General features: G+C 36.2%; 2 protein-coding genes across 4 annotated transcripts in view; both read left to right on the top strand.

The window, feature by feature from the left end:
- The window catches only part of COL15A1 (collagen type XV alpha 1 chain), a 161775-nt gene extending 156735 nt beyond the window's left edge, over positions 1–5040 (top strand). The window contains exons 38-40 of the mRNA XM_023534235.1: positions 1093–1206; positions 1829–1895; positions 4950–5040. Of these exons, the coding sequence (XP_023390003.1) occupies positions 1093–1206; positions 1829–1895; positions 4950–5040 (272 nt within the window). The remainder of the gene's footprint in view (positions 1–1092; positions 1207–1828; positions 1896–4949) is intronic.
- The window catches only part of TGFBR1 (transforming growth factor beta receptor 1), a 37680-nt gene that overhangs the window by 9746 nt on the left and 15708 nt on the right, over positions 1–12226 (top strand). The window contains exons 2-3 of one of the 3 annotated variants that reach the window (XM_023534191.1): positions 7930–8175; positions 10912–11154. In XM_023534191.1, the coding sequence (XP_023389959.1) occupies positions 8040–8175; positions 10912–11154 (379 nt within the window). In that variant the 5' untranslated portion in view covers positions 7930–8039. Of the gene's footprint in view, positions 1–7929; positions 8176–10911; positions 11155–12226 lie in introns of those variants that run through there. The other 2 variants (XM_023534193.1, XM_023534192.1) reach the window with 2 other exon arrangements.

Consider the following 12226-nt stretch of genomic DNA (forward strand, 5'->3'; position numbering starts at 1 on the left):
GACACTTCGGTTGCTTCCATGTCCCGGCCACTGTGAATAATGCTGCTATGAACATTGGTGTGCAGATATCTTTATGGATATGATTTTTAAGTCTTTGGAGTAAATACCCGGTAAAGGGATTGCTGGATCATATGGTAGATCAATTCTTAGTTTTTTGAGGACGCTCCATACTATTTTCCTTAGTGGCTGTACCAATTTGCAGTCCCACCAACAGTGTATGAGGGTTCCTTTTTCTCTGCATCCTCTCCAGCATTTATTACTTGTCCGGTTGATTCTAGTCATTCTAACAGGTGTGAGATGGTATCTCATTGTGGTTTTGATTTGCATTTCTCTAATAGCTAGTGACGTTGAACATCTTTTCATATGTTTGTTGACCATTTGTATATCCTCTAGGGAGAAGTGTCTGTTGAGATCCTCTGTCCATTTTTTTTATTGGATCGTTTGTTTTAGGAGTGTAGGGTTTTAGACCAATCTTTTATTTAGTGCAAGAGATCCCTACTTTATGAACTCTGACTTTGTCATTAAGCTTCTGCTTAAATATCTGTAATGACAAAGTCATAACCTTCTAAGACAGCCAGTTCCATTGTGGGGAAGGTCTGTAGTTAGGAAATGATTTCTTATGAAACAAAATTAAAACATCCTGACCTTATGATTTGATTTAGTATAGGAGTAAGATAAGTTGATTCAGTTGCAGCATCTATAAAAATGAGGTGATTGTCTCCACAGCTAAGGTACCTTTCAGATCAAACTTTATCGATTTAGTTCTTTGAATCTCTGACTCATATTTACATAGCAGATTGATATTCAAGTAACACTTACTGATTACTTATTATATTGGACATTTGTGGGATTTTGTGCCCAATTCTCCCTCTCTTTCTCCCATCACCATGGCTACAATTAACAGTAAATGCTGTTGACTCTTTTTAAATCTGTTGTCAAACAGATTCCCCACATCTGCTAAGCAAATCTTTATCCTAGGCTTGTGTGGTTTATTTGATTTTGAACCTAAATGAAGGTCTGTGTATTAATTGCCCTATTGAATCTCATCTTGCCATTTAAACGGCCTATTCTTAGTGTGCTTTGCTCTGATAGCAGTTAACATTATATCAGCTAATTCAATGAAGCTGAAGAAACTAGAAAATGGAGATATTGTAGAAAAACAAGTGAATGAGAACTTAGAGATGCCTCCATTCTCCAAAGATGGAGGTATATGTTAAATTATAAATGATGCTTTTTAAAATACTTTAAAGGTAGCAGAAGTAAGTGAAATTTATCTGGAGAAATGTCTAGATAAATCATGGTATTTTGATAAGCTCCCTTTGACATTATTGCTTCAGGGTGATAACCCAAGGAGGCGGAATTAAGAACCAGTGAGTCCTCGGAGGAACAAAACCAGGGCTGGAGGGAGTTGGTGGTCAGGATGTTAGCCTTGTTCAAAGGTATGCAGCATGTTTTTTAAAAAAGAAGAAGAGAATCTTCTTTTCCCAGAGGTAGAAAAAATATGAAAGAGAGGACAGGCCTCCTTGAGATGGGGCATAGCATTGGGAATGGAGAGAAGAGAGGAAGGCAGATTTCTCAGAAGAACTGGAGTGAAGGAATAGACTAGATATCTGGTAATAAGGGTTGACATTAGTACATGAAAGGATTTGTTATAACTTCTAACTTTTGCCTTCACCTTTGTCAACAGTGATGTGATCTGTCTTTAACTATGACTAAGCAGACTGAATAAAGGGCATTATGCATATTAGGCTCAAAACCTGCCTGATGGTGCATATTTGTAATATTTAGAATTACTCTCACTGTGTAATAAAGTATAATTGTGCTATAGGCAAGGTAAAGATAAGGGTCATCACCAGCAAAGTCAGAGTGGTGAAAAGATTGGAATTTCATCTCTGGTAAGAGAAATCTTCATTCTCTTCCTTTTAAAGTGCCGAGCTATCTCATTAAGAAGGAACCTAGGAGTTCTTTCAGGGACTTTTTTTTTTTTTTTTTTAATGACAGATATCATCAGTAAAAGAATAATGCTGTATTGGTTTTGAAAATGTTGACTTTGCACTAGAAGGCAAGCCAAGCAGAATGTTTCCTGAAAGGCAATTAAAATATGAGTTTGTAGCACAAGTGCAAGGCCAAGAAGTTGAGATGTAGATCTGAGATGTAGCAAAGGAACTGAATGGTGCAAGTAAGTTAAGGAAGTATAGTGTCATGTAAACTAATAAGGAAAGCTGTGTCTCATACTCTAAAAATTTTTAGAAAAGAACACTGAATTCAACAGAATTTCAGTCAGATGTTTCAGTCAAGTTCTTGATGGGGGGAAGATGGGTGACAGAAGACCAACTAACAGAGTTGAAAAAGGAGAGTACTAAAGTGTATGCGTAAAAAGAGGGACAAGTTGTATAAACATTGTCACTCTAGGCCTGGGAAGACAAGGTTTCTGGTACTAATTTTTATTTAATCAACAAGGCTTGTAGAAATGTCTGTTCCATATACTGTTCACAGGCTGTCTACCTTTCCATTTCTCTAGCCAGGTAGGTATATAGGCTTGTGACTCAACCCTTCATAACCCTGGCATTAGGTAGAAGTAATAGTGTTTTGATTTGTGACCTCCAGACACACTGGAATGAGGCAATGATAGAAATTTCCTTTATAGTTGGGACCAAGAGCCAGAATCTCAACTTGAGACTTTTCACTCTAATACTATAATACAGTGAAGACGGTAACCCCAAAGGTCTTGCTGTCTCTCTTTATTATTGTCACTTCTTTGACAGCTAGTTTGGTTTCTGACAGTCCTTCATATCACACCAACATCTGCAAACTTCAAAAATTTTGTGATTTATTTCACAATCTTTGGGAATTTCTACTAGTAATTGTATTTCCTAGCATGAGACTGACAGTTTTCTGTGAACACAGTAGCTTTTCATTGCAATGCTGAATCATAATGAAATCTTTGTGAAGACATTTTAATAGAGATCAAGAGTAAGTTAAATTTTAGTTGCAGGAGAGGTACCAATGCAAATAATTAAAGTGATAATGAAATGAATAATACCTTCCTTGCATAGCCAAGTTTGCATGTGCATAGGTTTCAACAACAATGTCATGTCTTAACTTTTCTGTCCTGAAGCTGGAGTTTTCTCTTAACCTTGATTGTGAAGTAATATGCAGATTTCAGGTGTTAAAGTGTGGGGAAATGTGCATCTCAGAAGTGAGAAAGCCGTGGCTAATGATAGAGATGGGGGCAACAGAAGCAAAAGGTGGCCAAGGTAGGAGAAAGATAGTACTAAACAGAGTTTGATTCTTACCTTTGCTATTAAGCAGAAAAGTCTAGGGATCTAAACCTATATTGTTGAACCACCTGGGAGTCTTGAAAGGCTCCAGTTAGTTAACATATGGATACCAGTCCAGAGAAGAGCCACATAGATTTTATTTGTGTTTATTTAAATCTGATGGTCTTATTAACACTTAAGATGTTAGCCGCCAAGGATGAAATCCTGCTAATGAGCAAAAAACTCCTGTCAGGATAGCTTTCTCGTCTTCATCTATCTAGCAGATTTACGTATTCTGACTCGAATGGACTGTGAAGCTTTTCTTGCTATCTCTTCTACCTCAGTAGAGGTGAAGTGCTTTGATCAGTTTCCTCAGGACTCGATCTTAATGATCTGTTTAGTGCCTTACTCTTCCATTCTAGTGAACTGCTTAAGTCCAGATACCTTGTCTTATGCAATCCTACACCCCATAGTCCTGATAGCATATAAAGATAGCATATAAAGATGCTCGATGACAAATTGCAGAATTAAATGAAAGTGTCAGATTAATGGGTGTGCATTAAAATGCTGCAGAGTAGGGAAAGATACACGGACTCTGGGGTGGGAAGAAGACATCATTGTATACCTTTTTAGATAGAAATTTTGCCCTGTACAACAACAACTCTAGTTTAATAAGAGAGAGATAGCTAGTAATCTGATCTATTATTAATTATTATTAATAAAATAAATGATTTTTTAAATGAGAAGTAAAGCTCATGAATTCATTGAGAATTTTTAAATTCCTGTTTTATTTTTTTCCCTACACTATATTTCTATACCATATACATTTAACAGCAATCTTGCATTCAGTCAAGGTGCTCTTTTAGAATGCTGATATAGAATTTTAAAATTCCTTCAAATCCTTATTTGGTTAAGCTTTGCATTAGAGATCTGTTCTTATTGAAACACTTGTTAAGAGAAGCCCTTTAGAACTGACTTTCTGAAACTTGCCATATTATAATGACCCTTTGAAGGGATGTATTTATCAAAATATTACTTCAATTGTAGAGGCATGAAACTAGAACCTTTGTGGTTTTGGCTCATTTATAACTAAACCAAGTCAGCAGATTAACTACAAAGACAACTACAAAACCAACAGAATTCAGATTAATACAGTTATTCATTCTGACAGATGATGTTTAGGAAAAAATAGCCTTAGGTCTGATTTCGTTTTACATCTGTTTTTGTATTTTAACTTCAGTGATACTAAAAGCTGCAAGTGCCCATTCTCTTATGTTGTGTAAGGTGGTATCAATGACTTCAAGGCTTTGTAAGTTTAGGATAATCAGACCTCATACCTAAGCAAAACACTTGCCAGCAAGCATTCCTCAAATACCAATTTAATGAGATGTCTACTGTCGTGTTCACTTGAGATAAGGTTAACATTATGACATTACTGAAATCTTTATTAAATGGTTCTCTAAACCAATTAATGCTGGAGTGGGAATGGGAAAATGTCATTGCATACTTACATCCACATTTGCTGCTAATGAACTTTTGCAAATTATACTACAAAGATAGGACCCATGTAATATTTGTAGTATATATATATATGGTATTGGCTGTTAGCTGTTGGCTTTTGAATATATCATGCCTGTATTGCCATAGGCTCTGATGATTCCAGTTTCCTATATTTTTTCATTCTTCCAGTTATAATTACTTTGAAACCTTTGCTCATACAGTGTGCTATGAGGATATTTGGCCTGAGGGGATCCTAACACTGCTAAAGCAGCAGCAGTGAAACCCCTACTTACAGTACTTGCTTAGGCGGTGGTTGCACATGATCTAGAATGTTTATTATTCATTTTAGATTATCTTTTAAATGAAAATATTTTTTAAAATTTCTACACAATTCTTAGACTACCCTCCTTCTCCTGACATATTTGTGACCTCCTGCTTTAGCAAACATTTTTTCTGATCACTACCTCAGAGGCTAGGATTCAAAGATAGGGGGAAGAAAACCAAAAACCTTGTCCCTTCTTAATGTAATGAGAGACTTTAATAGCAAACTATAGATTGATTCGTGCTATCCTAAAGGTATGCTAAGAGGCTGTGGGAACATACTGAAAGGAGCTGACCAGTTATCTTAAGAGTAGAGGTGATGTTTAGAGCACGTCATGGAAAAGATATTATTTGAATAGAGCTCCAAAGGATGGGGCTGGGAGCAGTTAAACAAGGTAATAAAAGACATGATTATCATAATGGTGAGATGTGTGTGGCCCTAGATGGCATTTGTAATCTAAGTGGTAAATTGGAACCCAAAAGTAAAAGTTTCGTTAGATCAGGTGTTTAACTATTACTTTATATACTCTAAGGAAGCCGTGAAAATCTTGGAACTGGGAAAGCAGTCATGGCAGTATTTTTTTTTATATATAGCAATTACCACATCATATTGTACTGTTCTCCTTCACTAGTCTTTGGAGTGCTCCAAGGGCCATGAGTTATTAATCTTTGTATACTAAGCTTTTGAGAGAGTAACTGATAAAGCTAATGCTTAGAAAACATTAATTGAATGAGTAAAGAGGATCCGGGAGGGAATGATGACATTTTCTTATTGTAGTGGTTTTAATCTTTTGTGGGTGACAGTCCCCTTTGTGGTTCTCTTGAAAGCTATGAACCTTCTTGAAAATGCAAATACACACAACATTTGGCCTACAGTTTTATGGGATTGATGTCCCTCTGAAGTCAGTTCATGGGTTCCTGGTTCAGAATCCCTCCTTAGGAAATTATACCCAGGGAACTATTAATCACCAGCAAACCTCACCACAAACAATTGTTGTCTCTTAACTGTCTTAAATATGTTAGATTATGATTGTGTCTCTTTCTTATACTTTTCTTGAGTTTTCTTTGTGATTGGGAGGCATTCATTCAAACAACCATGAAGAAAGAATAAATGTTTTTATAATGATTAAGGTAAAACTTTTCTGGTCTATGAAGATAAGTAGACAAGTGTGCTAAGAAGCAGCTGCTTGAGGAGATACTGACATTCCTGGGTTTGGGTTTAGCAAGTGAGTTGGGGTCCCCAAGACCACTCAATTTCAGGCTGCGATTTGCTAGCAGGACTTGTAGAACTCAGAAAAGCTGCTATACTCATAGGTTATGGTTTATTACAGTGGAAGGATACATATTAAAATCATCAAAAGAAAAAGGCACATGGGGAAAGTGCAGGAGAAACCAGGTGCTAGCTTCCAGGTGTCCTCTCTCTGTAGTAGCATAGGTGCACGCCATAGCTCAGCAGTGATGTGACAGCACTTGCTAAGTGATACCGACTAGAAGCTCACTGAATGAAGTCTTGATGACCAGGTTTTTATTAGGGCTCAGTCACATAGACTTGCAGCATTCTTATCTGAGAATATTCCAAGGGCTCAGAGCTCATCCCCTAGGAACTGGCCAAGGGTCAGTCCTGAAGACAAGCTGTTCTTGGAAATGTGTAGGATTTGAGCAACTCAGGCCTGCTGAGTTAACCCTTTCTTGTACAGCAGTTTGGCTGTTCAGTGACTTAGCTTTCAACTGGCCTGCTTGTCTGCTTTTTTTCTAGATACATAATTTCTTTAGTCTAATCATAAGTGGCCTTTCCACATACCTAGACTTTTTTTTTTTTTTTTTTTTTGGTCAACCAGTAATTGGAAAGTTTGCCTGGACTTAAATAAATGTGCCTTGCAGTTTCATGAGATCATAATGAAATGCAAGTGCCTATTTTGTCATTCATTCAATGAGTATTTTTTGAATGCTGCTGTATAACCAGACTTAGTGCTAAATGTGGATTTACAAAAATGATTACTATGAAGCTTAGAGTTTCATAGGGGAGAGAAAAACAAAAATAACAATTTTGGCAAACAGTGTGTACTTTGGGAGCAGTTACCTTCTTGGAGAGCATGGAGGAGGCATGTTTGTTGTGTGTATAGAAAGGTGTTGGTGATAATTAGAGTAAGACTTCCCTAAAGAGGTCATTCCGTGAGTTAAGCCATAAAAATCAAATAGATACAAGTGGGCATGGAGGTGGTGTTTCTCCAGTCATTTCTGCAGCCAGCTTGCCTGTGTGGTTGGAGCGTATATATATTGTTGCTGATGCAGTCTCCTTGGCTTACTGAGAAGGTAGCCTAATCCTAACTAGATAAATGTCTTTCTCAGGGTTTGTACAAGAGAAAAGAGTGGCGCAATACAAATCTATTTCTGTTACTTTATTACCATAAATACATCCAAATGACATTTCTAACCTACAGCGGAAGTAGTAGTATTTTCACACATTGTTCCCTAATGGGAGAGTATGTAAATGCGTAGTTCTGAGCTAATAAGTATAACCATTAAAAATTTAAATGTACTTTGTTTCAAATGGGAGGACAAACGCTTGCCTTACCTAGATGAAATTGGACGTAACTTTACTTACTTGAAAGCAAAAAAGTTTTAGTAAAAAACCTGAATTTTAAAAAAGTCTAAATTTTATATTGCCTTCTACATATATGTGTGCTTCTCAACAGGATTTGGAACTTCGCAGAGTAACAAAAAGTTTTGTTGGTTACAGTGTAAAAAATTATAATAGATTCAAGAATGTATTATGGTGAATATGAGATAATTTCTAATTATTAACCCTGAGAACTTTTTCTAATAAAATCTTGTTCTCTTTTTCCAGCATTACAGTGTTTCTGCCAACTTTGCACAAAAGATAATTTTACTTGTGTCACAGATGGGCTCTGCTTTGTCTCTGTCACAGAGACCACAGATAAAATTATACACAATAGCATGTGTATAGCTGAAATTGACCTAATTCCTCGAGATAGGCCATTTGTATGTGCACCGTCTTCAAAAATGGGGTCTGTTACTACAACATACTGCTGCAGTCAGGACCACTGCAATAAAATAAAACTCCCAACTGGCGGTAAGTTGTTATGTAATTTTCTTTTTGATACTACAAGAAAAGCTCTTAGACTATGATTTTAGAACTTGAAGAGATCTTAGAAATCGTCTACCCCAGCTTGTACAGTTTAGAGGCAAGAAAGAACTTGTCCATAGTTGTAGATAAGACTCCTGGGTGTTTTGTTGTTTGAGAAGATGATTGCATGATAGCTGAGGTCTATTATGCCTGAAAGGGTAGCTTCTTAAAAGTGAATTCTGACAAAGCCCACTGCAGCAGTATGTCCTCAGAGTGTTACTATGTTGTCCTCGGAGTGAATTTCTTCTTCCTTGTATAATACTGCAGTCTTTTAAAGCAATCAGTAATGGGTGGGAATTGAGAGTAGCACTAAACAGTCCCAAAGCCTTCATTTTGTAATTTTGCCATGCCTTATAATCTTTACGTTTGAATTATTATATGATTTCTAGATTTTTGATCTTGTATCATATTTTACATGGCAGAGCCAGGAATTTCAAGGATAATCTTAAGATTAGAATAATTTTAAGGTTCTAGTTTGAGATGTCAGTCCGAGCATATGTACCTAACTCTTCTATCACTTTCCTCAAATTCCAAATTCCTGCTGTAATAATCAAAGGAAACAAAAATGGGGGAATCTGTGTTAACACTTGCAGAATTAATGGAAGAGTACTGTCCCCATGCCTACTGTTGTGAGGAACTTCTGCAATTTATAGTGCAGATGGCCTCAGACTACTGAAGAGTTGATTAACCATATGAAAAGAAGTAAGTGAAAGGACCTCTTACAAATCCCACCAATCCCTTAGCTGAGGAGCTGGGGCAAGGCCACAGGGGCAAACTCTCAGTTCTCCTTTAGGAAGCACCTGGTTTCAGTACTCAGAGGGGCAGACCACAGTGCTCACTTTCCACTCAGAGTTGGTCCAGGCATGCTAATTATGTAGGAAGCAGTGTTGTAGCTTAGAGGAAAAGGGCCAGTCCTACCAGTTACAGGCAGGCGTCCACCTAGTGCAGGTGATAACAGCAAAGTAAAACTGAGTCTGCAGTATGACAAGGCAGCTCCCTGGGATCAGACTCTGTCACTGTTAATTTTCCTGACTTTTATGTAGGCATTTGCAATTTTAATAAGACAATATGATAATTCTAGAATTCCACATTTCCATTGTTTGGGCTTGAAATATCTGAATGGAAACTCACAAAAGCTTTGAAGGACTCACTTCATTTTTAATGCTAAACATACATAAATCTCTTATTCCCAGGTCCTTGATACATAAACATTTTTTTTTTAAAAAATGACCAAATGAAAAGATTTAGTGGTTCAAAAGAAGTAAATGGAACTGGATAAATCAGAGTAGATGTCATCTTTTGAAATAAACTTACCATATGAAGGACTTTCAGACAGTCCAAGGTCTATTTTCAGTTGTTCACTATGAAAATGAGAACATTTCACAGTTGGTAAAGATTGCTTTCAGATAAAAAGCTCCATTGATGAATTATTTTTTAAAATGCAGTATTGAAAGTGAACAGCAGACTGGATACTGTAATTTTATAGTCAAGTGTGAGACAAGCTTAAGGCAAGATAAGCTTGAGAAATTGTTACAATTCAGAGAAAAAGACAGTTGGTGAGCAAATTAAGCTATATAGAGGACAGATCTAGGTGATCCAATATGCTTAGTATAAAAATTCCAGAAAAAGACATGAAGAGCAGACAAAAGAGGGAAGAATACTATGCAAAATTAATGAAAAAATACCCAAAACATATAATGAAAAAGATATCACTTTCAAGAATATAGGAAAAAAACAATTGTATATGTATTCAGCACAAGTGAACACTGATTCACCTTTATAAAAGGGGAAAAAAGTTCAGACTTTCTGCTTTTTTAAATACCAGAAAAGCAAAGGAACATCCAAAATTCTTTTAAGCCAAGATTTTTCAGATCTCAATAATGGGGAAGATACGATTTGAAAGAAATAAGTGGTGATGAGCAGTGAACTAGCAAGGCTCAGGATGAATGCCAAAATAATTGTAATTAGTGTGTTTCTGAAACAATGAAAAATGTTAATTATTAAAAGAGATTATAAGAAAATAAACGATCTTGAATTAAAAGTCAGGGTGGTTAAAATAAACTAGAAAGTATACACATGCAAACTCTATTAAAAAAAACAAAGGATATATTTTGCCTGAGCAAAATTGGTGGAGAGATATATACACACACATACACTGAAATGTGAGCTGTTTTGGGATAATGAGGCTGTATAGATTTTTTTTTTTTTACTTTTGCTCATCTGCATTTATAGGTTTTTTTTTCTCCCCCCTCCCCCACTGCTCTGACCATATACTGGCCTTGGAATAAGAGCACAAGCAAAAACTACTTGGAAAAAAAAAAAAGGGAAGAAGACTTAAGATGTTACTGGGAATTGTTCCAGATTATTGATTCTTTTATTAGTGACTTGAGAGTGATAAATGGGGAAGTTCTAGAATGTTGGTGGTAGCTGGCCTTGTTATTTAGACGATGACTGAAGAATACAGGAAGAAAAAGTGGATGTTGACGCAGCTGGTGATCATAAAAGGAGGGCCAATGGGAAAAGTCTGAATGATTCACTTGTTCTGAGTTTGAACCCTATGAGCTGCTGTAATGAGGCTCTATGACTAATAGTGGTAGTGGCCTACTGCAGGAAATGTAGAGGATTAGGAAATTGTGGATGCCACCTGCAGTGTTTCTGTTGTTGATGTTTATTTCACTTGAGGCCCTTTTTCAGGAAAGCCATCACCTGGCCTTGGTCCTGTTGAACTGGCAGCTGTCATTGCTGGACCAGTCTGCTTTGTCTGCATCTCACTCATGTTGATGGTGTATATCTGCCATAACCGTACTGTCATTCACCATCGTGTGCCAAATGAAGAAGATCCTTCATTAGATCGCCCTTTTATTTCAGAGGGTACTACATTAAAAGATTTAATTTATGATATGACAACATCAGGTTCTGGATCAGGTAATGTAATTGTTTTTCCTTTTTCTTAAAAAATCTTTTTAATTAACTGTTATTTTATTAGTTGGCTGAGCTACTTGACTTAGTTTGTTAAAACTTGGGATAGTGTGAATGCTGTTCCAGCTTTGAGCCTAATAAAGGTCCTTAAGTTTGGTCTGTATCTGACTGTGGCTAGTTTAGTATAGACAGATTAGAAAGAACTTTTACTGTTGAAATAAGTCAGTACGTCAGCTTCAGGGTGGTATAAATTTCAAAGCATTCTCACCTCATGACTCTGTGAGATAGTAAGATTAAGGATAATTATTCTTATATAGGTGAGGATGAAGTTCAAAGAGGTTTAAATGATCTGTAGCTACCCATTCTATTCAGGATTAACAGCTTTATTTTTATATTTGAAAACATTCACGACAGAAAATGTGTTTGGAATTGTGTATGTTATTTGCTTTTTTAACATAGGAAATTGTTGTCTTTTGCCCAGACCTGGTTTTTTATTAAAATAATGAAATTTTTTTCATTTTTTTCACTTTAGAAAAACATCTAACCACCTTGTTATTTAATATAGCTTTAGGATCCATGAGCCCTGTGATATTTGCTTTTCTTAGGTCTGTTTGTTGATTTTTGAGAGATCAGAAATAGGCAGCTAATTGCCAGAATTATCCCCTAAAGTAGATTTTGGCATAGCAATGCTTTATGTTTAAACCGAACGGCGTTTATTTTTTTACTTCTTTTTGCTTTAGAAGGATACTACAAGAGGAAGAGACCCCTGTCCTCTACAATATTATAATTTCACACTCAGCTAGGAATCAAGAGGTTTGATTCCATTGCAAGCTTAAAGTGGTTTGTTAGGACTTTTAAATGAGATTATCTCTCTAGCCTTTGTAAAATATAAATTAAGTTCAAATAAGGGCTACTAAAATAAAGATTTGAAAATATATGTAATGAAAATTTTGCCAATTTTATAATCCAGTAACTAAAGGAACATTAAAGCAGAAATTATCACCAGGGGGAAGAATATGACTCTTAAACACAAAGTCACATGTGATAATACAGAAAGTTTACATAATGACCAGTGACT

The sequence above is a fragment of the Pteropus vampyrus genome, unplaced genomic scaffold (assembly GCF_000151845.1).
Source record: "Pteropus vampyrus isolate Shadow unplaced genomic scaffold, Pvam_2.0 Scaffold123, whole genome shotgun sequence".
NCBI lineage: Eukaryota > Metazoa > Chordata > Mammalia > Chiroptera > Pteropodidae > Pteropus > Pteropus vampyrus.